This window comes from Fimicolochytrium jonesii (genome assembly GCF_025526975.1).
Source record: "Fimicolochytrium jonesii strain JEL569 chromosome Unknown EV422scaffold_9, whole genome shotgun sequence".
Lineage (NCBI taxonomy): Eukaryota > Fungi > Chytridiomycota > Chytridiomycetes > Spizellomycetales > Powellomycetaceae > Fimicolochytrium > Fimicolochytrium jonesii.
The window spans coordinates 186,455-210,468 of NW_026515676.1; the positions used below are offsets into that span (position 1 = coordinate 186,455).

General features: G+C 56.2%; 10 protein-coding genes across 10 annotated transcripts; 7 read left to right on the forward strand and 3 right to left on the reverse strand.

Moving 5' to 3' along the window:
• Positions 1 to 6,054: 6,054 nt before the first annotated feature.
• On the reverse strand, positions 6,055 to 6,483 carry EV422DRAFT_505804 (uncharacterized protein; the record flags this gene model as incomplete). The annotated part of the gene is made up of 3 exons (XM_053068513.1): positions 6,055 to 6,292; positions 6,355 to 6,373; positions 6,426 to 6,483. The coding sequence occupies 3 exons, from the start codon at positions 6,481 to 6,483 to the stop codon at positions 6,055 to 6,057; spliced, it is 315 nt and encodes a 104-aa protein (XP_052926175.1).
• A 407-nt stretch (positions 6,484 to 6,890) lies between these two features.
• Positions 6,891 to 8,460, forward strand: EV422DRAFT_615025 (uncharacterized protein; the record flags this gene model as incomplete). Its single annotated transcript, XM_053073939.1, has 5 exons — positions 6,891 to 7,379; positions 7,414 to 7,463; positions 7,516 to 7,848; positions 8,025 to 8,126; positions 8,173 to 8,460. The coding sequence occupies exons 1-5, from the start codon at positions 7,262 to 7,264 to the stop codon at positions 8,458 to 8,460; spliced, it is 891 nt and encodes a 296-aa protein (XP_052926176.1). The 5' UTR covers positions 6,891 to 7,261.
• Positions 8,461 to 8,856: 396 nt separating this feature from the next.
• Positions 8,857 to 10,438, forward strand: EV422DRAFT_526585 (B-cell receptor-associated protein 31-like-domain-containing protein). The gene is made up of 3 exons (XM_053070147.1): positions 8,857 to 9,097; positions 9,230 to 9,547; positions 9,839 to 10,438. Exons 1-3 carry the CDS (start codon positions 9,000 to 9,002, stop codon positions 10,134 to 10,136), a joined length of 714 nt encoding a protein of 237 aa, XP_052926177.1. The 5' UTR covers positions 8,857 to 8,999; the 3' UTR covers positions 10,137 to 10,438.
• Positions 10,439 to 10,490: 52 nt separating this feature from the next.
• Positions 10,491 to 11,906, forward strand: EV422DRAFT_586511 (uncharacterized protein; the record flags this gene model as incomplete). The annotated part of the gene is made up of 3 exons (XM_053073464.1): positions 10,491 to 10,597; positions 10,712 to 10,822; positions 10,897 to 11,906. Exons 1-3 carry the CDS (start codon positions 10,531 to 10,533, stop codon positions 11,901 to 11,903), a joined length of 1,185 nt encoding a protein of 394 aa, XP_052926178.1. The 5' UTR covers positions 10,491 to 10,530.
• A 219-nt stretch (positions 11,907 to 12,125) lies between these two features.
• Positions 12,126 to 13,542, forward strand: EV422DRAFT_428628 (uncharacterized protein). Its single transcript, XM_053067148.1, has 2 exons — positions 12,126 to 12,522; positions 12,682 to 13,542. Exons 1-2 carry the CDS (start codon positions 12,235 to 12,237, stop codon positions 13,198 to 13,200), a joined length of 807 nt encoding a protein of 268 aa, XP_052926179.1. The 5' UTR covers positions 12,126 to 12,234; the 3' UTR covers positions 13,201 to 13,542.
• A 408-nt stretch (positions 13,543 to 13,950) lies between these two features.
• Positions 13,951 to 14,769, reverse strand: EV422DRAFT_486194 (GPN-loop GTPase; the record flags this gene model as incomplete). The annotated part of the gene is made up of 2 exons (XM_053067387.1): positions 13,951 to 14,125; positions 14,168 to 14,769. Coding segments are annotated over 2 exons (777 nt in total), but the record flags the coding sequence as incomplete, so codon positions are not given.
• A 162-nt stretch (positions 14,770 to 14,931) lies between these two features.
• On the forward strand, positions 14,932 to 16,195 carry EV422DRAFT_526592 (histone acetyltransferase subunit NuA4-domain-containing protein). Its single transcript, XM_053070148.1, has 4 exons — positions 14,932 to 15,162; positions 15,258 to 15,338; positions 15,425 to 15,604; positions 15,685 to 16,195. Exons 1-4 carry the CDS (start codon positions 15,016 to 15,018, stop codon positions 15,928 to 15,930), a joined length of 654 nt encoding a protein of 217 aa, XP_052926181.1. The 5' UTR covers positions 14,932 to 15,015; the 3' UTR covers positions 15,931 to 16,195.
• On the reverse strand, positions 16,196 to 17,507 carry EV422DRAFT_526596 (uncharacterized protein). Its single transcript, XM_053070149.1, has 2 exons — positions 16,589 to 17,507; positions 16,196 to 16,508 (listed from the first exon to the last, which is right to left on the reverse strand). Exons 1-2 carry the CDS (start codon positions 17,070 to 17,072, stop codon positions 16,333 to 16,335), a joined length of 660 nt encoding a protein of 219 aa, XP_052926182.1. The 5' UTR covers positions 17,073 to 17,507; the 3' UTR covers positions 16,196 to 16,332.
• Positions 17,173 to 19,663, forward strand: EV422DRAFT_615039 (uncharacterized protein). Its single transcript, XM_053073940.1, has 3 exons — positions 17,173 to 17,937; positions 18,132 to 18,762; positions 18,855 to 19,663. The coding sequence occupies exons 1-3, from the start codon at positions 17,194 to 17,196 to the stop codon at positions 19,340 to 19,342; spliced, it is 1,863 nt and encodes a 620-aa protein (XP_052926183.1). The 5' UTR covers positions 17,173 to 17,193; the 3' UTR covers positions 19,343 to 19,663.
• Positions 19,664 to 23,009: 3,346 nt separating this feature from the next.
• EV422DRAFT_526599 (uncharacterized protein) lies at positions 23,010 to 23,922 on the forward strand. Its single transcript, XM_053070150.1, has one exon. The coding sequence runs from the start codon at positions 23,032 to 23,034 to the stop codon at positions 23,824 to 23,826; it is 795 nt and encodes a 264-aa protein (XP_052926184.1). The 5' UTR covers positions 23,010 to 23,031; the 3' UTR covers positions 23,827 to 23,922.
• The last annotated feature ends 92 nt before the right edge of the window (positions 23,923 to 24,014 follow it).

Below are 24,014 nucleotides of genomic sequence, written 5' to 3' on the forward strand. Positions count from 1 at the left end.
TTCTCCAAGCTGCTCTTTGAGCGATGCGATTTGGTAGCGAAGTTGGGCGATGAGTGGCGCCGTGGCGGCGTCGGGGACGTCTTGGCGATGCGCGTGAGGTTTTTGATGCTCCTGCTGCAGTTGAGTGTAAGACCGGTGAGAAGGAAAGAAGAATACACGTAGCGGGCAGCAGCAATCAAACCAACCTGCTGAACATTCGCCCTTCCTTTTGGAGGCAGCGAGGGTAGAGCCCCAGTCCCCGATTGCTTATGCCCAGGTTTCTTCTCCTTTCTCTGCACTTTTGGCGACTTGTCCACCGAAGGCGATCGGTTCGAATACAATCGTGACTCCTCATCAGGCTCCCTATCACCCGTCCGCGGTCCGGCGGTGTTTGTATTGCTGTGATGATGCGGATGCACCATGTTCGCTATGGAATTCAGCAACGACTTCGATTTAGCTTTCAAAGAAGTGTGTGAGGCCACGTGGTCGTTAGCGAGGTGCTGCTTCGACCCGGACGTGGACGATACATGGAAGTAACCTTCGTCGATTTCGGCGTCCACGGCGCGCGAAGATGGACGGCGCTGCGGGGTCTGCGATGATGGAATGGGCGGCAGCTGCCAGTCTGCGCTCTGATGCGCAGATCCTCGCCTCGATTCACGGCGGCTGGAGTTGTTGCTGCCTGGCCCTTGCTGCTGTCCAACGTAGTTTGCTTGCTCTCTGATATTCGCAGGCTCGTCGAAGGCGTCCATGCTGTAGCCGTAATCGTCATCCGTCGCCGTGCGTGGTCTGATCGCGTATGCGTCGGAATCATGTCGGTTTTGATCGAGCTGGTTTGCGGACGCGGCCCGTGAAGAGTGTCGGCTGGCCTCGCGGGCCAGGCCAACGTCGACGGGTACTTGCGCCGCGTTATCATCATCAAAGGCATCCATGGTGTACCCGAAATCTTGACTGGCTGCATTTGACTTGTGCCTCCCGTTATCGTTTGCGAGCGCATTACGCGACCCACTCACGTTCTTGCGGCTCGCAGCGCGTGATTTTGCCTGCTGGTCGGTTAGCACATCCTGCGAGCCCTTCGCTGCACTGGGCTGATTCTGGTTGGACGATGCCGATGCTGCGCGGACGTTGTTGTGACTGGCCGCTTGTGATTTCGCAGGCGTATCGTTTAGGTGGGTGCGGGACACTGCCTGCGACTCGAAATCATCGGCGTATCCTTCACCCTCAGCGTCGTCCCGCTGCGTGTCACGATCCTCTTCGAAATCGTTTGCGCTATAACCGCGAACGTCGTTATAACTCGGAGTATGCGATCGGCCGGTAGATACCTCTCGCGATCGCTGTGAAGCGAGATTGGGGCGACTAGCAGCGTGTGACGTCCCAGCCGCGTCCTGCAGCGCTGTTTTTGAGGATGTGCTACCTTCTCCACGTATGTCTTTGCGACTTGCAGCCTGCGACTTGCTGGCTTGTTTACCCAGCTGCTCCCGAGAAGCGTGCTGGGAAGCAGTCACACTCGCGGCCCCTTCCGGCCCAACGTGCCCGCTCCCTACAAAGTCGTCCTCATACCCATTCGCATCGCCGTTTGCATCATTCGAGGATATGTTTTGCGACTGGGCCAGAAGCTGTCTCGATCCACCACGAGATCTCACATCGCCCTTGCTGGCGCCTTTCGAGTGCCGGCCTGACCCACCGCCCAGGGCGGCCGCCAGCGCATCCAAGGGAGCATGCAAATCGCGGCCGCTTGCGGCAACCGATTTGGTGCTGTTGTGCGCGCTTTTCTTCTTCGCGGCAGACAGCGCGTCGAGCGCTTCGTGGACCTCATGTCGGCTATTGGCGGGCAGATTGGCATCGTTGAGGTGTGCGCGAGAGGGATGAGTGCTTTCGGTTCCGTCAGTGTTGCTGCCGCGACGCAGGTTCGCTTCGCTCTGCGCTGCAGTCCCGCCCTGCTCGAAACCCGGGTCGTCATCGTAAGCGTCTCCTGCATAGGCTGATTGGTCAGAAACACCCTGTGCTGTTGGCTCTTGGCCGCCAACGCTCTGCTTCGACAAATGCGATCGTGACTGCGACAGACTGGCATTTGCCGCCCCGACGTGTTGCGAACCGCGCACGTCGTTTGCTGCTGCAACGTTTTGCGAGCCACGCATGTCATTACGACTCGTCGTCTGGCCTTCGCCGCCGAGTTTCTGACGGCTCGATGCCTTGTTGCCCTCAGCAATTCCGCGTGACAAGTGCTGTTGCGAACCAGCCATATTCTGAGATCCTCGAACATCCCCCCGACTGCCCGCCGCGGCAATTGCGTTCGATGACCCTTCAAGAGTGTTTCGCGATCCACGAACGTCCGCGCGACTCTGTTTCGGGGAGCTTGATGCCGCCGCATTGTTGTCGAGACGCTGCGAGCCCATCAAGTCCTGCCGGCTCACAACCTGCGACTTGCCGCCCGCCAAAGCATTGTATGAGCCTCGCACATCTTGTCGACTCGCCTCCCACTTGTCTGTAGCTAAAACGTTCCGCGAACCTCTCACAATCTGAGGACTTGTGATTTCCCCGGCGACCAGAGCGTTGCGTGATCCGGCTACATCCTGATGGTTGATATGCATTTGCGATTTGCGGCCGTCCACCCGGCCGCTTTCGAAGTCCTCGAACTCGTCTTCGTTGTAGCCAGACTGGTTGTTGGTGTACTCATCGCCTGCGGCTCGAAGGGAGTGGCGGGATTCTGGACGGCTTATAGGCCCACGTGTATCGTCAGGGCGGTTTTCGTCCTTAGTATGCTTTGGCTCGTCGTTTTGGAGCTGCTGCTGCGAGTTGCGAAGGTTGTCGCGGCTAACAGAGCGTGAGCCTGCGCCGGCATCGGCAGTTGCTAGCCGCTGTTGCGATCTTCCACGCAAGTTGTCCCGACTGACAGAGCGTGAGCCTGCACCGCCGGTATTGTGTAACTGCTGTTGCGATATTCCATGGAGATTGTCCCGACTGGCAGAGCGTGAGCCGGTGGCACCGCCATCGTTAACCAATTGGTGCTGGGACTTCCCACGTAGGTTGTCTCGACTGACAGAACGCGATCCCGCGCCGCTCGCCAACGCTTGCTGAGACCTCCCACGCAGCTTGTCGTCACTCCCACCAAGAGCAGGGCGGGAGCTGCGCATATTGTCCTGGCTATCAGATTTTTGTCGCTCTTCACTTTGCAACGCCTGGCGCGATCCACGCAGGTTGTCTCGGGTGCCAGGTTGGTGCTGCTCTTCATCTCGCGGTGCTTGGCGTGGACTTCGCAAATTCTCCTGGCTACCGGTCTGCTGACGCAGGTTATCCCGGCTACCCGACCTTTGCGGCTCATCAGCACGCAAAGCCTGGCGCGATGCGCGTAGATTAGCCTGACTGCCGACTGGTACATTTGCTGCAGACCTGTGATGCTGCTCGGCATCTCGCAACCCCTGACGCGACCCACTCAGATTTTCCCGGCTGCCAGCTGGTATATTTGCTGCCGACTTGTGATGCCGCTGTTCGCTATTCAATTCCTGACGAGATGCCTTCAGGTTGTCCCGGCTACCGGCCTGCGCACTATCCACAACATTGGCCTGACTGGCTGCTAAGTTCGCTCGACTGCCCGCCACGTTCGCTTGGTTACCAGTCACATTCGCTCGACTACCGGCCACGTTCGCTTGACTCCCCGCCACGTTTGCGTGACTAGCCGCCACGTTTGCTCGACTACCTGCCACATTTCCGTAACTACCCACAACTTTTGATCGAGACGGCGCCGCACGCATGTCCGCCTGCGATCGGCCGACAGTATCATTCAGGGGTTGTTGAGATCGCGCAAGAGTGGCCGTGGAACCGATGGGCAATGTGGCGCGGCTTCCTGTGCCCGCGGGTCCTGTCCCGCCCGCGCCGAAATCTTCAAACTCTTCGTCGCCGTAGGCTTGCTGGTCCTGTTGGAGGTGCTGCGACTGACTGCGGGATTGAGTTTGGCCAGCGACATCGGGCCGCGATGCACCGGGGCGGACATCCTGGCGACTCGCGGCCTGCGACTCCGCGGGGCGGACCGATCCGCTGTCTTCGAACCTTTCCTGGTCGTACTCGTCGTTGCGGTTCAGCGCTGGCTGCGAGTTGAGCCGGGCCTGGCTGCCACGTACAGACACCACTCTCTGAGGCTGCTCTTCCCGCTCAGGCTCGACCGCCTCGCGCTCCTTCCGATTTAGCGCCTGCTGCGAAGTGAGTTGGTTCTGACTGCCACCTACAGACGCTACTCTCTCAGGCTGTAGCTCGGGCTCGAACGCGTCGTCATCGTAGGTTCCAGCATCGCGCACCGAACGCACCGATCGTCCGGCAGCCATATCAGGGCGGCTTCCACGCTGAATCTGCGATTGAGACTGCGACGCATTGCGCGGGTGATCCAAAAGACTCGTACTGCCGCCAGCGACGGAATTAGTTGAGCCTCGCGTCCTGTCTCCTTCCACATTAGCGATATTGCTTTTCGATGTGGATGCGTTGAGTGCGTCGCGGCTTGTGGAGGGTTTGATTGCTTGCAGAGACTTGCGGGATCCTCTCGCCGCTCCCTCAGCGGCAGGTTCCGATATGGGTGCCGGTGCGTAATCATCGTCTCGTAAATGATCATCAGACACCCGCCGGGCTTCCTCCCCGTCCCGAACATCCGCACGGCTGCCGGCAGCCTCGCTCTTATTGCCACTACCTTGATTCAAAGCCTCACGGCTTGCAGCTTTAGCTCTCAGTGACGCCTTTGATCCGTTATTCCTTTTATCGTTATCTCGTCCATCCTCATTCCCACTCTTGTTATTATCATTCCCTACGCTTTCACCCTTCAACTCCTCCTCAGCATGCCTGATCGAAGTATGCATCATCGCCGACGCCCATTTCGATATCGTGCCTGACCCCGTGGTGGAGCGGGTGGGTAGTTCCGGGTTGGACCCTGTGACGTTGGATTTGGATCCGCTAAGGCTAGATTTGGAGCCGGTAAGGTTGGGTTTCGACCCTCCGCCGCCGCTGCTGTTCAGCCCCGATGCGGTCGATTTGCGGAGACCGAGCTTGCTGAGCATGGCGGTAGGCTGTTTTGTAATCTAGGTGTCAGAGGATTTGGTCTTTGCGTGGTGGGTATGTCCCCGGCGGAGAGTCTCTGTGCGTCGTAAATCGAGCGAATGCCGAACTGACGTACGAACGCAGAGTTCCCGTCGATTATGTGCACTCGTCCGTCTATATATGTGTCCGTTGCTTTTTGTGGGATGTAGTTGTTCCGGGAGTTACACCGGCTGCGTGCCTCGCTCACACTCCCGACTTGCGCTGCCGATAAATCCCTTCGGAAAGCTCGGCAAAGAAAATCGGGAAGCGTTCTCAATGCCCGAAATGCGATCCACCGCCAGTTAGAACAAGAAAAGGTATCTTAGGTCGAAAAGCGCTTGGGTAAAATCGGGCTGAAATGATAACTCCCCCCAGGTACGCAACACAGTCGAGAAATTTCCGGATAAGCCTTGTCAGCAGGGATTCCTCACGGAGGCAAAATTGACAGCATTCGAAGTGAGGCCGGAGATTTTCTTTGAGGGTCCTGATTTGAGAGATTTTAACGGCATGAGGGCTTGAAGTGGGTTCGAAGAGTTGAGAGAGAGGGTTGAGTTGCGCTTAACTATGCATACTCAACCACTGGGATTGTGCGTTTTGGGATTTTGAAGTGGAAGGAGGCGGAGACGCGCGCTGTTGCTTTTGGTGAGCAAAGGTGACCTCAATCGACAGTTTGCATAAGATGGACTATAGATGGACGGACGGAACTCCAAGACCAGGCAACTACCCGGCATAGTTCTAGGACCAGTATATTGGAGTCACCAGTGATCAAATTTATTGATGTTGCAAGCTGAATGTGTATATATACAATTTTAGTGGGTTATGATTTGTCACTCTATAGTTCAATTGTCCAAGTGACTCCTCGTCCAAAGTCAAAGTCCAGAACAATGTCTTATCCCGGATGTTATCCATGTCCTCCCCCGATTAAAGTCGATGTCAATCCCGCTCGAAAGGACATCAGCCTCATCAGGCCCTCGATCATGTCCCATTGAGGTGGAGCTTCTGGAGCGTGCATGTCCATTCCTATTGTATATCCATCCGATTGTTGGCGTCTTGACGGCCGCGGACATCGTCCAGCTTCATAACATGAAGCTCCGCCTGCTGTACAGTCTCAAGGGCATTGAGCTCTGGGTTCAGCTTCCCTTGCCAACGCCGCCGATATACTTGCTTGGCCTCGTCTCTGCGTAGCAAGCTGACATTCCGGGTTAACGTGATTGCCGGGTTGCCGTAAGAATCGATAGATGCTGCCGCCTTGCTGGTCCTGGATGCACACTATTGTAGATAGATTTTTGGGTAGCTGCGAGCAGTAGCGCTGCTGCTGACCAACGATCGCCTTTCCCGCCTGCCCGTCATTCGTGATCCACGAGATCAAGGTATTCCGAGCAAACATTGACCGTGCGGCAAATCAAACAGGAAAGACGATGGAGTAATGAGTGTCAGGGGCGCGACCATGGTGGCCGCGCCGGTATATGGGAGCGACGGGCCCGCCCAGGAAGGACCTCGGGGGCTCTACCGGTTGGTCCAACCATGAAATGCCGAACTGCACCGGACTTTGTGCGCAAGCGATGTTCTGGTGACTTTTCGAAGTAGCCCAGTGGTGGCCACAGATATGCATACACAGGTCTCTGATTGCCATGCTCTGGACACAACTCCTCGAAGTTTGCGAACTGCTCGCACGTGGGCCTGAACACTGACACGCCACCCTCGTCAATGTCATATTCAGGGGAAGCGGCGGGGGCGGCTGTGGTCGGCGTGATATATACATTGCTGGCGACGCCGTCTACTCTTCGGCCTGGGTGTCCTGCAGGATCGCTTTCCGGAGGTATTTCACCCCGCAGCAAGGCACCGGTGGTTGAAGCTTGCAGTCTCTACCGCATAGAGAGCAAAAAGGGAGGACGGTCAAGTCCTTGTGAGAGGAGACAAGACGGAACTTCACAGCGCCGGTTGGAGGTCTCAAAAGTACGGGGCGGCTGTTGCAAACCCCGACGATGGCAGTGTTTCTCTTGCACTTCGGGCGCGTAAAGCGTCGATTCGAAGTGTCGCTTTTTGGAATCCGGGAGTATGCTTTGTCCTTATGAGATCCGATTTGTTCCTCGAGGTACCCCTCAACGGGTCGAGATAGTATACGTTGCAGCTTGCGGTATTGCCGTCACGAGACAGCCGCGAACCTCCTTCCTTTTGCATTTCATGTCTTACCAAGGGTGTCCTGAGTAGTGAGTATTGATCGATAATGCCGTTTCAAATCGTAGACATGGCTGCGTTCGGAGGGATGTCTGACGTAGGGAAACTGGTCCTGTTCGAGGCGGTCGCATTTTTCATTCTCGAATCGCTTGTCGGGATTGGCAGCCGTATGGCTTGATCGTAGTATGAATCGATCGATAGTGGCGCTTACGATCGTGGGACCGACGAAAGATGGCTTCATCATCCCGAGGGTTTGCATGTGAACATTTTTTCATGCGAATGCGCTTCCGAATGTGCTTTCAGCGCCCCGACCTTGCCGAACGTCCTTTCGGAGTCCTGCTGGACCGAAATAATTTCCGCCATATGGCGTGGTTTGGCAAATTTATTGGTATTGAGCCGCGGTCGGGAGAGAAGGAGTGGCCTGCTATGCGTGAACGTTCGACGCTCCATGTTCGACTTGGTAGTGTGTCTCCCCCTCGAGTGATCTCCCGACCCCTCTTTTTCCGTTTGGAGCTTGTGTTGGTGTTATTCCGCGCCGGTCCTGGGTCGAGCAGGCTTGCCTCGGTTCGGGGGGCGCTCGCGGAACTCCCGTGGGAACGTGCGCTGATGGAGATCAAATTCTCCGAGGAGAAAAAGGTGGGCTGCCAGGTCAATGTTCGGATGATTGCGGACATCTTGAGCGTCTCAATGCAAAAATGGGTGTGAATGCTGGTGACGGTTTTGAGTTCCGCAATCGGTCCTAGAGGACCCAAGTGATGCCATCCATGTGCCGCACAGCAGAGGATTTCTTGATACTCCGGCGCATCTTGTAGAATGAATCGAAGAGCTCGCCAAAAAAGACCGGTAACTGCCCCCGCAATGACGAAGGGGAGCTGGAGTCGTCGAGCTCTCTTGACTTTCATGGCGACGGCACGGTGCAGTTTTTGCACTGTTTCAGAATGCGCGATGGGTGCGGTTTAGGATGGTTTCGCTGGCGCATCTGACGGAGCGGGCTGCTTTCCGTGGGTCATGAAGTTGATAATGTTCTCCATGTGTCGTAAGGGCTGGAGCTGGGGGACCCATCTCCCCGAGTGGGCAGTGAAGCTCATGATGCAGGAAGGCAAGGATTTGTTAGCGCCGGCGGATTGGACGCAAACCAAGCTCTCTATCTGTGAACTCGTTGATGGTATTTGCGTGGCCGGGAAGCAGGCGTGTGCTGCAGGGCCTGCTGGGCTTGCTCCCTTCTGCCGCTTAGTGGTAACCAGATGAGCCGGGGGTCACGGGCGGGTACGTAAAGTGGTAGAGGAGGTTACGGAACAGTAAAAGTAAGAGACCCGAGGTGGTTGCGTGCGAAAAACGCAAGTTGTATTTGATGGCGCAACAACCTCAGTCCTCCCTACTTATACTGTGGCTAAACCTCCCCTCGCTGACGTTTTGCGCCTCCCTCTCTCTCTGCGTTCTGGGAAGCCTGTCGGAGTTGTGTTGTGGGTTATTTATTAGACTTCAAATTAAGTAATGAAAGGCCTTTCAGGAGGGTTGACGGGCGTAGTGTCGAAATCGGGGCTCTAATGGGGAAATGCGTCACTCCCTTGTGGGATTCAATCCATTCAATCCATAGTGAGAGAGCTAACCCAAACTGCGCCCAATCCCCCCCCCCCCCCCCTCGTCTCTTGCCACGTCTCTCCCGCACGTCATACCAACACTGGTCCAACAGGCAGGGCTTTCCGCAAACGAACAGGAGCTCAAAAGCCAAAGCTTTCCTGCTCACTTCCTCATCCTCATCCTCATCCTCACACACAGCAACAGCCATGTCGCTCTTCAACCAACTCGTCTACTACATGCTCGTAGGAGAGCTCATCGTATACCTCCTCACGCTGGTCCCGCTCTCCTTCTTGCCAATCCAAACGTACGTACATATCTATCCTAAACTGCTCAGTTCACCAACCATCTCACAGGGTTGACGGTAGTTGGGTGTTACTGGTTGATGGATGTCGTTGGTTGATGATTGACTCACTCACACCTCCCTCCTTCACCTTAGCCGAAAGAACATGATGAATTTAGTTTCCCGCGCCGCCCGCTCCGAGCCAGTCGTCTGGACAGCCCGTATCGTATTCTTCATCGTCGCGGGTGTCTTTCTCGATACCGTCAACAGGCTGTACCGGATGGAGGTTGAGTTGCACTCCACTGCCGCGGCGTTGGATGCGGCTGCCAATGATATGATGGGACAGAATGTGGGGGCTGCCCATCATCACCATGTGATTGATTCGAACCCGTTGGCGAGATTGGAGCAGAAGGCGAGGCTGTTTTATGCTCAGAGGAATTTGTATCTGAGTCTTTTTGCGATTTTCATGATTTTGTGAGTATTGCGAGTGTGATTCCGAGTGCGTAGCGAGGACGAACGCGGTGGAGTGCGAGGTGCGAGCAAAGCTAGCGCAGTGTAATACCGAGCGTCAGATCTTTGCGAGCGGAGCGAGCTTCACACACACGCAGCCCAACCGTGCTCGCTCCGCTTGCCATCCACCATCCGACCAACCGACCAACCAAGCGTCCAACCATCGCTTTTTCGCTTCGCTTCGCATCCATGTTATCCACCCCTCACGACACTCATCACACTCACATATCCCTTTCCCTCCCTCTCGTCTTCTAGGGTCGACTACCGCCGCATCCGCGACGTGTACCTCCAACTCAGCTACCAAGAAGAGATCGCCGCAAAGACACAAAAGATCCGGATCCTCACGCGCCAGATCGAAAACGTCACGGGCGTCACGTCCGCCGTCAGCGAGCCGACCACTTCCACCACCAAGAAGACCGCCATTGTCGCGACACCGGAAGTGGATGTCAAGCCCACGGTTGACACGATTCCTGCTGAGATTGCGATGGAGGATTTGAGGGATGTGAAGGAGGGGGCGAGGAAGAGGGGTGCGAATGCGGTTGTTCTTGATTAGTTGCGATCTTTGTGGAAGGCCGGACTGTCCATTATCTTCCCCTTCTGGGGCTAGGTATCGAACATTGAGATATCTCAAACGCCCATCGAGCGCGCGTAACGCCGTACGCGGCTACCCGGCCTTTTACCATATTTGTTCCCTTCTGTTTGTATCATACCATCGCATATGGCATTTGTCTCTACTGTAGATATGCAGTAATAGTATACCTTAGCTTACCCGATAAACGAGTGGGGCTTTTCGAAGCAGGGTTCGTCTTAAAGAACTAGGACAGCACTCCAACTGGAGCATCACGTGACATCGATCTCAACTTTAATTCACCTCCCATTTCGCACTCTCACCTCCACCGCCCATTTCCAATTGCGCACCAGAAACTGGAAGCTCCCCCATATTCATAATGGCCGTCGAACAGAACCCCTTACTCAACGGAGGCAACACGCTGCAGGCTATCCGCTACTCACGAGGTATGTCCCCAGGTGTCTATTTTGTCGGTCGTTATTGTTTTGTGTGTGTTTGCGCAACGGCGACTTGCTTTCCCCTTTCGTCGGAAATAACTCACCCTCGTTTTATATTGCTAGGTTCACTGCTCGTCCTCAACCAGCTGCTGTTACCGTTCGAGTCCGTGTATGAGAAGGTCGAGGATATCAAGGGCGGACATCATGTTATCCAGACGATGAAAGTCCGGGGTGGTGAGTATACCTGAATTGCGCTCCCTGGTCATATTTTTCGCAGGGTTGGAAATTAAACCCACACAATTTCCCAGCCCCAGCAATCGCAATAGTGGCCGCCCTCTCCCTCGCCATCGAACTACACACCACCTCTTCCACCCTCCCCACCCCCAGCGCCATCGCCGACCACGTCCACCAAAAACTCAGCTACCTAAAAACCTCGCGCCCAACCGCCGTAAACCTCTTCGAAGCCGCCGATCGTCTCAACGCTTTAGTCCAGCGGCACGCGGTAGGGGAGGACGCGACTGCCGAAAGCACCGCGTTGGTGTATATACAGGCTGCTGAGGCGATGCTGGAGCAGGATGTTGGGGATAATCGGAATATCGGGATGCATGGGGCGGAGTATATCCTCACCCACTCTTCGAATTCAGAGGGCATCCAGGTCCTCACCCACTGCAACACCGGCTCCCTCGCCACAGCCGGGTGGGGCACCGCTCTCGGCATCATCCGCGAACTCCACGCCCGGGGTAACCTATCCCACGCATTCTGCACCGAGACCCGCCCATACAACCAAGGTTCGCGTCTCACCGCCTACGAACTCGTCTACGAACGGATCCCTGCGACCTTGATCTGCGACAGCATGGTGTCGCACCTCCTCCGCACGCACAAGATCGCGGCGATCGTCGTGGGCGCGGATCGGGTGGCGGCGAATGGGGATACGGCGAACAAGATTGGGACGTATCAGTTGGCCATTACCGCGCGGTATCACAATGTTCCCTTTATCGTCGCTGCCCCGACTACATCTATCGATCTGAACACGCCGAACGGCGACGCGATCACAATCGAGGAACGGTCACCCTTAGAAGTTGTGCAGGTTCGCGGAAGGGTTGTGGATGACGCTGCGGGTGTCAAAGAGCACGATGATGGGAGAGCGGAGGTGGTGACGGAAACGGTGCATGTAGCCGCGCCGGGGGTGGAGGTGTGGAACCCGGCGTTTGATGTGGCGCCTGCGGGGCTGATCAGTGCGATTGTTACGGAGCGGGGGGTTTGTGTGAAGGGGAAGGGAGAGGGGGTGTTTGATTTGAGGGGGTTTTTGGCGTAGGGATTGCATTAGATAGTGTTTTCGGTTCGACTGTCCAGTCGTCGTTGTAGTAGTAGGTTGAGCTATTCAGACGAGGGTAGTGCAGAAAGGAGTATCGTTGTGTTATGCGTCTGCGAGTCGTGTGTCTCTCTGTGTGTCTCGCCGCTGGAAGAGACGAGAACCACGCGCCCTCAAAAGGCCCCAAGACGGGCGTGACTTTTTGGATCCCCGCCTGACTTCCTCCTCGTCTCAACCCACCAACCCATCATCCATCGTCCTTCCTGCCTCCTCCCATCGCCCCCTCTCCCGACTCCCACCCCAGCCCTCCTCCCCCCCCTGCATACATTCCACAATGTCCGCCCTCCCCCCCTTCGACCAGCACGCCACCTTCCACCTCACCTCGCCCCCGCACCCGACCTGGACGCCCGGCACACATCAGCCCGCGCCGGCCTCGCACGGGTCGACGGTGAGCATCGACCCGGCCGCGCTCGCGAAGCCGGATATGTATAAGTTGATCATCAGCGCGGTGGTGCCGCGGCCGATTGCGTTGGTGAGCACGGTGGATGCGGAGACGGGCGTTGTGAATGTCGCGCCGTATAGTTATTTCAATGTGGTTTGTCATGACCCGCCGACGCTGATGGTAAGGTTTGGGGGGAGGGGGGGAAGGGGGAAGTGGAGGGAGGGGGGGACAGCGGTGGCTGCAACACGCTGGGGGTGGATAAGAATGCTCTGCGATACATCGAGAAGTTCTGCCGCCAAGAAAAAGGGCTCACGTCTCTCTCACTCAACGCCCGCACAGATCTCGGTCAACGCCGGGCGGACGGGGCCCAAAGACACACTCCGCAACATCCTCTCGACGTCGCAGCTCGTGATCAACACGTTCTCGGAATGGACCGCCGAGTCCGCCAACCACACCACGACGCCGTACCCGGCCAGCGTGTCCGAGCTCCCCTCGTCGGCGCTCACCCCGGTCGCGTCGGAGCTGGTCCGCCCGCCGCGCATCGCCGAATCCGCCGTCTCGTTCGAGTGCCGCGTCGCGCACGTCAACATGCTGCATAACAAGGACGGGAAGGCCACCGCCGGCGTCGTGCTGGCCGAGGTCGTGAGGGTCCATGTCAAGGAGGGGGTGTATGATCGGGAGAAGGGGATTGTGGATCTGGCGGAGTTGAGGCCGCTCGGGAGGTTGGGCGGCACGATGTATGGGCGGGTCGTGAGTGGGTTTGAGCTGCATAGGCCCGCGACCGTCGTGGCGGAGACTAAGGAGGCGAGGGAGGTGCAGGAGGGGAAATTGGCGGTGGCCGAGCAGGCGAGGAACTAGGAGCCCCTTTCGATCCCTTTTCGTGGGCCATATTCCACGGACACTCACGTCTGGACGTTGCGGTTTCTTTTACTATATCGACTTTTCGGAACGTGAACGATGGCCGAGCCACTTCCGCAGCGACAGACAGAACCCCTAATGCTCCCCAGGCGTATCTTCTGATCCCATTCCCACGGTCGTAACATTTTTTCCCCCCATCCCGTCTCCTTTCATATTACATGCCTTCTGTACATTCCCCAAATACTGGACTGTATGTTTGTGTGGTCACAACAATATATACATTGGTGATGCTAATAGTTTGCCCAAATTGGGAAAGCGGATGAAGCTACCCTTCACCCTACGTGTGGACTATGTAGGTACAGCCGCACTGCATCGACCGATAGGCGTGGGTGTTCCGGAGATGCCTGTGGTATGTGTCGCCCGGCGTGGTGGACCGTAGAGTACGGTGTCACCACGTCGACCCTGCGTTCATGAAGCCCATGAAGCGACGGGGAATAGATCCTCGGTCCGATGCCGATGTGTGGCGATAGAAGGGTGGAATTCTCGCGGTGCCCGGGGTGCAGGACTGTATGCTGCGAAATGTTGGCGCATGGAATGTGGTTGTTTAGGGGGGGTATCGGCCCCATGGCAGCCTGCGTGCTTTCGGGTCGAAGAAAGCCGATCCCAGTTTCGCTTCCTCGTAAACTACACCCCACCCTCCGCCGGCAAAACTCCCGCCGCCGGCCCAACCCCAACCCCATCCAACCCACCATAAACATACCCATTCGCCTTATCAATCACCCTCGCGAGGCTCAACACACTCTGCAGATCCTCAATCGCCAGCGTCTGAAAGCCGACCAGACTGTAATCGCGTACAAGATCACACAGGGCCTCGTTCAACCCGCGAAACTTTCTCGCGAAATACGATGGTTGTCTCGCTGTTGTGCTCTCCCCACCCTCCTCACCATCGTTATTCAACCTCTCCAACAGATAATCCAAATCCTGCACCTCCGTATAGAACTCCACGGGGAACGCCGTCTCCCCATACCGCTCCATCACATCGACCTTGCTCAGCACATTCACATGCGGGAGCTCCATCTGGATCATTGTTTTCAAACTCAGCAGCAGCAACGCGACGTATTTCGCCGGGTCGGTGCAGTAATGCGAGTCGACGAGGTGCACACAGCAGAGCCGGAGATCCAGGTTCTTGCTCAACCGCTCCACGATGTGCTTTAACGAGTTGTGGTGGGTGAAGAGCTCCACTTGGCCCGGGCAGTCGATCAGGATGTACGTGTTGGATTCGAGTAGGGGCTTGAGCTGGGATTCGAGCCAGTCGAGGTTTTTTTCGAGATACTCCAGACAGTAGATCAGCCCGCCATTTGGGCCGAGATTGAATTCCTCCATTGTGTCTTCGAGGGTGATTAGGGAGGAAATGTCGATGGTGGGCGTGTAGGGGAGGGCGTCGTTGGCGGGGTCGAGATTGACGATTGCGCAGGGGCGGGAGAGGGATTGGTAGAATTGGGAGAGGCCGTGGCAGTAGGTGGTTTTGCCGGAGCCGGGGGGGCCGACTATTAATTGGCCGAAGGACATTCGTGAGAAGCTGGGTGGGGTTGAGTGGGTTTCTTGGGGTGAGAAGTCGGTGGAGGGTCCTCTGTCGGTGTGAAGTGGGGGATATCGTATCTTCACTGCTGTGCAAATGTCCTTCGAGCAATGTCCTGCTTGTCCTCCTGTCCTCCGCGCAATGCGACGAGATTGCAAAGGGCATTCTGAAGAAGGACAACCCAATCCTCCCAATCCCACACTTTCCCACGCGCCCAACAAGCCCAGCCAGGCATCATGTCAACAGCCCAAACTAACCCACCACCTCCACCGGCACCACTCTCCACAGGAGCAGGAGCTCCGCCAACCAGTGCCGACTCCCATCCTCCCGGCGACCCGGAGACCCCGCTAACGGCCGGCTCCATAGGCGACGATCTGAGCAATGTGCGTGTATCACGTCCCCTCCTCATCACTCCCACAGTAGGGAATGAAATGACTCGGGGGCGCTGAACCTTGGATTTGGGTTGGGTGACATGTAGGTGACACCGCAGGAATTAGCCAAAGCCGAGAAAACGCTGCAGGAACTGCTGAGTCGCAAGAAACAGGTGGATCGATCACTGGTGTGTACCCCAACATCATTCCAACTTTGCTTTACCTCACACCCCCATGTTGCAAGCCACTCACGTCTCCCCTCTGATTCCCACAGATAGAACTCGAAAAGCGCATCTATAATATCGAAACAGGCTACCTGGAAGACACGTCACAGGGCAACATCATCCGCGGGTTCGAGGGGTACCTGACGAACACGGGGCTGGGAAATAGAAAGAAGCAGAAGCTGGTGGAGGAGGATCGGTTGTTTTCCAGGAGTAGTGTTACGTATCCTAAGGTAGGGTGTTTGTGTCGGGTGTATGTCCTTCCGTTTCAGGTGAGGGATTTATTACTGATGAGAGGAATATGATGAAAAAGGCATTGGAAATAGCCTCCCACACCCGCCACGACGACGACGACAGCTCCCACCGTCACCACTCAACATCCACCGCCGCGCAGGCATCATCGTCCACCTACCGCGGCACACCCACACCGCTCTCGCAAGTAGACCGGTTGAAGAAGGCGGCGCAGAAGAGGCGCAAGTCGAGTTTGAGTGCTGAGCCGGTGGATGCGACGCCGGTGGCGAGGAAGAAGAGGAGGGGTGGGGAGGAGGAGAATGAGTGATGGTAGGGAGTGGGGGTTTATTATGGACGGGAGAGTTGATGTGTATGGATTGGGGAGGGAACGGGGGGAGATGGGGTTTCTTCTTCCGGGCCATTGTGCACAGTTACTGTATACCCAGATCCCGCTTGTGGTGGAGTTTCCCACCGATTAATTGGCTCGTAGGATCAGAGGGTAGTCCGTTGAGGCAAACACAGAAAAGGTGGAGGGCAGTGTACATGTCTATTTGCAAGTCATTTGTATATAAATACAATTGGAATCCGTGCCAGTTTCAACTGCAGCATTAAGCGGATGGCGCACGGCGGGTTGCTGGAACGACCAAAGTGCACACGCATGCGATGTCGGTCGTATCCCCAGTATGACTCTTCTCGCCCATTCTCAAGTCTTGTCCTCACCGCCAAAATCCTACTGCTTCAACAACCTCCTCGGCAAAAACCGCCCCCACATCCTCAACGCCACGGCTCTGAAATACGGCCCACGTCCAAAGATCCGCCCGACCGTCAACAGGATCGCCGAGTACAGCGGCAGCGTGGTCAGAAGGTAGGCGATGCGGTAACTCCAGGGTCCTTCTATAAATGTTCCTGCGGGGTATCACACAAACGTCAGTCATCGAAAATAATACCATACCGAAAGGGACTACTTGGGAGATGTCGATAGTTACCCTCAATACCCAAAACCCTCTCCAAGAAGGGCTTAACAACCCTAACCGTGGTCGAACCCGTGATCCCAAACACGAGGAAGATGACGCTCCAGTCCCACCACCAGCCCTTTGAGAAGCGCGGGTGGAGGGATGCGAGGGCTGCTGTGGCTGCCGCGGAGGCCGCTGATGACGGTAGGGGGGATGGTGGGGGTGTGAATGGGGTTGTGATTGTGGGCGGTAGGAGGGGGGTGGTTGTGGATGGGTCGGTTGGCATTTTATTTGGCGGGGGTTGGGAAGGGGATCTGAGGGCGGTGCTGTGCAATGGTGGTTTGGGCTGTGGCGTTGAGGAAATGGATCGGGGTGTGAGGTGGTGTTGTTGTAACGAGCGGCCACTGACTGTGGGTAGTGGTCGAGCGAAGGTCAAGTGAGACGCAGAAGGTATTATTGAACTCCGGAGTGAAGTGAGGGTGTGGAGAGCTCTGAAGGAGGTGGGGAGACGGGACATTTGGTGTGTGTGGAGTGAGAAGGGGCGGCGGCGGGATGGAGGGCAGTGTGAGGTGGGTGGGAGGTGTGAACTCTCTCTTATGGGAGTGCTGCGTGCGGAGTCATCCGTGGAAGGCCGGGAAATGAGCGAGACCGCCTTACGAGGACGACAGCCCGGAAGCACTTGCGCCTTACCAGCCTGCCCGCCTGCCAGTATGGAGTATGGGAAGCGAGAAGGAAGGAGGGCGGAAGTGCGACGGCGGAACCCTCACCTCACGCGTCCCATTCCGGGCGGAGATGGGAACGACTGGAAGGACGACGTCCCGTTACTTTTTTTTCATTCTCATCCCAGCAACTATTCTCATTCGGCAAACCATACACACTCCCACTCCCTTCGGCAACCCGCAATGCCCACCCCAACCTCAATCTACATCTCCCCCTCCCCCCAATCCCCCCACTCCTCCCTTCCCCTCCCTCTCCCCCTCCCGCCCCTCCTCTCCCCGCTCCTCTTCACCCCAGACACAGACTCCCTCTCACCCACCCACGCCCCCGCAACACCCACAACAACCCCCGCCCAACTCCGCGACGCTCTCGCCCCTTTACTCACACTCCAAATCGGGCCCGCGTTGGATAGAGCACTTGGACACGATCCACGGGCGGTGGGGAGACTTTGGAAGGGCGTGGTGGACAGTAGGGTTGAGAGGGAGGCGGGTGGGAGTGGCGGGGTTAGGGAGAGGGTTGCGAGGGGGCTCGTGGAGAGTGTGAAGAGGGTGTGTGGGCTGGAGATTTTGGAGGAGAATGCGAAGATGATTGTTGAGGCTTATTCTTTGGATACGGGCGTGGTCGATGGCATGGATACCGCTGAGGCGTTTATTCTGGATCTTAAGGTATGTGTGCGAGCGGACCCTAGGGAAAACGAAGCGAGCTGGGAGACCAGGCGTCAGATCTTTTGCGAGCGAAGCGAGCTCGGTCCGCGCCCCGCCCCCCCAACAATCTTGTCGCCAGTTTCTTTATGGTTTTGTGAACCATTGTCTTTCAAAATAAGCACTCAACCCGCTTCCCTCTCTCTTCTATCCCTCAGGGCGGCCTCTCAACGACCCGTCTCACCCTCCTCCACACCCTGCACGCCCTCATCACCTCCCACTGCACTTCCCAACCCCTCATCCAACCGGACACATCCACCTCACACCCGGACCTCCCACCACCACCAACGACTTCACAACGCCCAACAAAAACGTTCCTTCAAGCCGCCCAATCCCTCTTCACACCCGCCGCGCACCCGCGCGTCCGAACAGGGCATGTAAGCGCCGAACAGATGCGGGCGGAGGTGTTTGGGTATTGGCGAAGGGGGAAGAGCCGGGGAGGGAGTCGGGTGGGGCTTGATCTTGACGGGGATGGTAAAAATGCGACTACTACAACAAATATAAATGTGAGGGAGGAGGAGATCACACCCGCCGACTGGACATACTCCCACCTCTCCACGCCCTACACGTCCGCCTATAGCGCCGCGCACGATGATGAGGCGTTTGAGCGGATTCTGGTGCTTTGTTGGCCCGGGCTGGGTGAGGCTGCCGGGATTGAGAGATACGTAGATGGTGGGGAAGGTGGGGAGGGCGAGGCGAAAGGGGAGCGGGAGGAGGATGTGATGGGGAGTATTGGGATGCGGAAGAAGAGGGTGTTGGCGAGACGGGTTAGGCGGTTGAATGCGCTTGGTAAGATAACGGCGAACATCGCTATGATTACTTTCTTCCTTCTATTGGGCCGTATATCTAAACATACTTCTTTTGGGGATATCTACACACAGTATCAGACGCCCGCCGCTTCCGCACAGCCCTCGACCTCATGATCCTCCGCCACCCGCCCTCCCTTCCCCACAAACCCTCCGTCACCACCAACCCCTCCCTCCCGCCACCCCCCACATCAACAACAACCCCCTCCCCGACCTCCCCCTCCGCCCCCATGGCCCCCCGCGAACTCAAGCAAGGCCTCCTAAACCCCTTACTGGACCGCACCTTCATCCACAATGTCGTCAGGGGCCTGTACGACCTCGCTCAGTGTCCGCTCACCTCCCCCGCCTCCACCTCGGATGCGCCCATAACACCCGCAGAAGACCTCAGCACCCTCGACAGCATCTACCGCCGTCTTCTCCGCGAAACCGCCTCGCGCTCCCACAGCAACAGTAACAACGCGGCAGTGACGCTGGCGGATGTGGAGTGGGCGTTGAAGGGCGCGGTGAGGAAGGAGGTGGGGTTCTTGGAGTATTGTGTTGTTGCAAGGGTTTGGGGGGGATAGATATGTGGGTCGGTGATGTCGTTGCTGGGATTTTGGGTCTGCCGATCGATTCAATATCCTGCTGCGGTGTTGTTTGGATGGGAGTATACGGAAGAGGGTGAATCATGCAACGACGTTTTGGTTGTTGATAAATTGAATATGAACATGTTGATACCATCTACGCAATACACGAAATTGAGAATCGATGAATGAGAATGATTTGATGTCGCCAAGGTCGCTATGCCGAATATAGGTTCCACGTAGACTAAGGGGGGCGACCCAGCATGCATGTTTCTGATTATGTGGGTCTGCGTCGGTCTTCCGGGCAGTCCCTAGTAATCGTAGTTGGACCGCACCATCAACGGCTTCGGAAACTTGCGCCCGTCCGGCTTTCGCTCCGACCGCGCGATCTGCAACTTCAGCGCCGCTGGCCGGATCGCCGTATCCAGTACCCGTGCGGACAGTAGCTCAAGCTCGGGTCGATCGGCAACAGCTGCGAGGTTTGGTTATCTCCAGACGCACCATAGTGTAGGGTTGATCTTCACACCCCGTGCTTCTGTCGAGCGTAGTTGTCGTTCGTAGCGATGGGGTGATGGGCGCCCACTGTCTTGATGGTATGGACTATGGTATCTCCTGACTATGGATTTTTCTGCAACCCAGATGGTCGTGTGGGTGGTCGTTGTTAAGGATGAGTACGGACCCTGAGCTATCGGCCAACGTTCAATGCCGCGTGGGTTCCTATCGACATCCGCCACACCCAGCACGGGAATGATAGTAGACATCAAGCCCCGTATGTAAGCTTATAGTCTCCTTGCCAGGATGGTATCTCCCTGCATTTGTGTCTGTGAGGTTCGTATGATCCAACCATATCGATGCCTTGTGCTCTATGTAGTCCTAGATGGCCTGTTGCGCGAGGGGATGTTTCCTACACCTGCCAAAACATCGTCAAGAAGGCGATTGCTCATTCCTGCATTCGGAGCTCGGTCCCTTAGGATGATTACCCCCGGTAGGTGGGGAACCTCTTTTGCCGGATTTGGGCAGATCAGAGCCATTCTGGTCGTGTTTTGATGGTGGGGTGTGTCGGGGGTGGTGCCGACATCCGCCGCTTCTTTCTACTCCCCTCCAGCGCCTCCCAGACCGTTGGCACCGTGATTGTTGTGGTCTCACCGTACATGCATTTCTCGCCGATTTTGTTGAGTTCCCTAGAGAGGATCCAACAAGGTCAGTTTCTGCGGATATGGTGGACACGGCAAAATGGAAGTCTCTACTTGAGGAATATGTCCCTAGCCCCTGTCTCCGGGTCGCGGATTGGGAGGCAGATGATGGGCATTCGAGACCATTGCATTCTGTGGCCCCTCAGGCCCGCACTTCGGTGAACAAGCGTGCTCTCTTTTCCCCCATGGGGTCTGTAGGGGTTCTGGATGGAGAGCCCGTCACCTGCTTCGATGAGTTGACTGATGTTCTGATGTTGGTTGATGGGTGACCATTTCCAGCGCCTCCCCGATCCTTGAGATCAACCCCCGCTATCACGACTGGCCTGGCTTCCGCCACTTGACTGCCAGTTGTATGTGGTGTACGAGTGTTTGAAAGCCCTTGATTCCGTTATTTTTTCTCTCCCCGAGGTTCAATGACGATTACCATCCCTTTGTCCGGGCAAGTCGAAAGCTGAACAGCTTCATCCATCCCTGGCAACTCATGCAAATCATCATTCGAAAATTAACTGAACTGTTGCCGCCGAAGGTCCTCAGTGTCCCGAATCTTCAGACGAAGTATGAGGAACAAAAGCTTTGATCATGGCATCCAACGGTAGCCACACGACCTCAAGAGTGGAGAGGAGTGGTGTCCGCCGCAGACCACACCACATGAGACGGACATCACGATGGGGACAGGAAAATCAGCCGAAAGGTTTCGATGGGCGAGTGGTGGCGGCCGGCAGCGCACCGTAAACGACATCCCACGAGAAAATAGGGTTCCGATAGATCCGATAGGTTCCGGAATTCCCTCGTTTCCTTCTCTTCAGTCTGAGTACATTGATCTCTGTGGCATTCCACACCAACGAGACGGGTAGCGGTGTCGTTTCTCGGGCTTCATTGGTAACATGGCGAGCGCGAGCAATAAAGAGGTTGTAAGCTGCCCTTGTGAGGAAAGACCCGGAAGCTCATTACGAGAGATCGCCAGTGAAAGAGCAGGAGGGGTCATATTCATGGGCGCCTGGATCAACATTTAGCACAAGATTGTCGACGAATTCAGGCCCTATCCCCAGTTCGTTGTGGTGATTGTCCACAACATTAGGGCCTTGCGGTATAGCGGATGGACTGGTGCGAGCAAAGACGTCTTGACACACCTAGCCTCCCGTGCCACGACCCAGCGGATTCTCATCTTCCCAAAGTTCCCGGACCCGCACTGGCCTTTAAGGTATCCTCACCGTCTGTGATGTGTGCGTTGCTGATGTGCGTCCGCATGTCGTGAACGTGTCTTGATGTGCTGGGATGTCCACGCTTTCCTTTTATTGCGCTGGGTGCGTGTCGTCGTCAGGTGAGGATAACTGGATCGGTCAAGTACCTTGACGTTGTCGAGTAGGAGAGTACAATGCAGCTCCGGCGTACCACGAGCAATTCCCTCGTACGCCTTGTAGAGCTCCTCTGTCCGCTCGTTCCTCCGCCGGGCGAGTTTCTCTTCATTGCGGTCTTCTCCAACGCCGCCTTCTGCTTCACCACCTGTAGTTCCAATTCGGAAGGTCGTCTTCATCAACTGAATGTTGCTTGTAAAGCGTCAGCAAACAGAAAACGCGGACGTTCTAGGGCCTTCCAAAGCCAGGAGCTTTGGAGCAGGGTTCAGCACCTCTGACGGAGACATTCCGGTTCGAGGCTGCGGGGTTCACTTTCCAGCCCAACTTGATGTGGGCCGCTGTCTCAAGACCCACATCGTTGTACCCGTATCGACATGCTTCAGAGCAACGCAATGAACAAAGTCTTAATGATCGCATACAAGGCAGCCATATGATCTGGCCTGGATCATATGGCTGGTGTCTTCGGCCAGCGTTCCTCGAAATATGCCAAGACAACAAGCAAAAGTCAAATAGTCCCCAGCAGTCGAAATGAGCATCCGCCGCCAGGCGTTCCCACTGAAGATTCCCTTGCCCCCGTCGAGGTTGGCGTCCCCGCCACCTCCTTAAGAATGCTGGCACTTTGGAAAATATCGCATCGGCATAACCGCCATAGCTTCGCCAGCTCCTTCTATCGATCTCCTAGCCCTTCTGATCCTTCTCACAATAATCTCGTTGAGCTCCTGCCTCGAACCCTCCCTCTCCTGAACCTTCTGGCTCCGCTCCTCCATTGTCCCCGCCTTCGACCCCAATCACCCCACTTCCAAATTATCCCGCTCCAAAACATCCTTATCAGCTTTTCCTGCTGCTCGCGCGTCAAGGCCATCGCGCCTTGAGACATGAGTGAGATGAGTACGGTACCGGTGGAAATGGCGACATCGGCGACGTGGGAATCGATGGTTTAGATGGTGGCGGATGTCGTATATTATCAGAAATTCCAGGGTCCTTCGTCCATGGGAACCTGAGCGGTGCACTCTCCGCTTGCATAGCGTTTTCGACAGCGCGTCAAACACGTGATCAACTCGTTGAGGTCGCTTGGCCTTGAAGCCCCGCAAGTGCTCCGCTTCCCTCAACAACCATCAACAACCACCAATACAACGCAAGGATGACCTTCCGCAAAGGCTTCACTCAGTCCCTCCGCCAACTTTCAGCCGACGCTCGCAAGCCGGCAAAGAAAGACGCCGCCATCACCACCCTCAAGGACATGCTGGCCCACGAAGCAGACAGCCAAGCCCAACGCGCAATTCTATACACCCTATGTGAGCTCCCAGAGACGAGAGCCTGGGCTTTCAAAAAGGTTGAGGAGGACGGGAAATGGACGGACGCTGATGTGGAGATATTGAAGGCGGCTGACGAGTCTGGCAAGGATGTTGGTGAGGTTCAGAAGGCCAGGGACGTCACGATGGCCCCCGTCACGATGGCGCCTGTTCCAGACCCAGCACCCCGAATCGACCAAGAGACTCTGCAAAGTCTCAAAACCGCTCTGATCCTCGAAACGATCTCCTCATCGCTGACGATGATCACATCCATTGCCACCCTCTCGAACCGAATTTTCCACTCGGCCACGACTACGCCCGAAATCCTGCACGACCTGCTGTTCACGCTCATGCAATCCCGTTTAGATATCGCCACGATTGAAACCGGCGGGGAAGACGAGCTTCTGCAATCATGCATTGTCGACCTATTCGGGGGGTCTGCGAACGTTCCGTACCATCGGCTGGTGTGCTACATTGATATGCTGCGATTTGACGGGGAGAGTAAGAAGGTGGCAAGGATAGCGGCGAATTTGATGTTAGTAGATCATCTACGGGAGGATGGGGGTGCGGTGGATATTGCTGAGCGACCTATTGAGTATATTTTGGACACCCTGAAGGCGTATAGGGACTCTATTAGGATGTAGGGTTGGACGACGGTTCCATGCCACTTTTAGTCTAGCGATGGAATAGATATTGGAATTAGTGGCTTCAATGAGGAAACAGATGGAGCAACTCCTTACCCACATCATGCGTCTATGAGTAGCGCTTTCAGATGCAGACAGCGCATCAGTTCCCAGAGAAGTTCAGTCCAGTGCATGAGAGGCGGCCAGTT

Bases quoted from the DNA above. Each gene is read 5' to 3' on its own strand.
- EV422DRAFT_526585 (XM_053070147.1), top strand. From the start codon at position 9,000: ATGTCGCTCTTCAACCAACTCGTCTACTACATGCTCGTAGGAGAGCTC. The intron at 9,098-9,229 runs GTACGTACATAT...CCTTCACCTTAG, and splicing joins TCCTTCTTGCCAATCCAAAC to CCGAAAGAACATGATGAATT. The intron at 9,548-9,838 runs GTGAGTATTGCG...CTCGTCTTCTAG, and splicing joins TTTGCGATTTTCATGATTTT to GGTCGACTACCGCCGCATCC.
- EV422DRAFT_428628 (XM_053067148.1), top strand. From the start codon at position 12,235: ATGTCCGCCCTCCCCCCCTTCGACCAGCACGCCACCTTCCACCTCACC. The intron at 12,523-12,681 runs GTAAGGTTTGGG...ACGCCCGCACAG, and splicing joins ATGACCCGCCGACGCTGATG to ATCTCGGTCAACGCCGGGCG.
- EV422DRAFT_526592 (XM_053070148.1), top strand. From the start codon at position 15,016: ATGTCAACAGCCCAAACTAACCCACCACCTCCACCGGCACCACTCTCC. The intron at 15,163-15,257 runs GTGCGTGTATCA...GGTGACATGTAG, and splicing joins TAGGCGACGATCTGAGCAAT to GTGACACCGCAGGAATTAGC. The intron at 15,339-15,424 runs GTGTGTACCCCA...TGATTCCCACAG, and splicing joins AACAGGTGGATCGATCACTG to ATAGAACTCGAAAAGCGCAT.
- EV422DRAFT_526596 (XM_053070149.1), bottom strand. From the start codon at position 17,072: ATGTCCCGTCTCCCCACCTCCTTCAGAGCTCTCCACACCCTCACTTCA. The intron at 16,509-16,588 runs GTAACTATCGAC...GATACCCCGCAG, and splicing joins GAGGGTTTTGGGTATTGAGG to GAACATTTATAGAAGGACCC.
- EV422DRAFT_615039 (XM_053073940.1), top strand. From the start codon at position 17,194: ATGAGCGAGACCGCCTTACGAGGACGACAGCCCGGAAGCACTTGCGCC. The intron at 17,938-18,131 runs GTATGTGTGCGA...TCTATCCCTCAG, and splicing joins CGTTTATTCTGGATCTTAAG to GGCGGCCTCTCAACGACCCG. The intron at 18,763-18,854 runs GTAAGATAACGG...ATCTACACACAG, and splicing joins TAGGCGGTTGAATGCGCTTG to TATCAGACGCCCGCCGCTTC.
- EV422DRAFT_526599 (XM_053070150.1), top strand. From the start codon at position 23,032: ATGACCTTCCGCAAAGGCTTCACTCAGTCCCTCCGCCAACTTTCAGCC.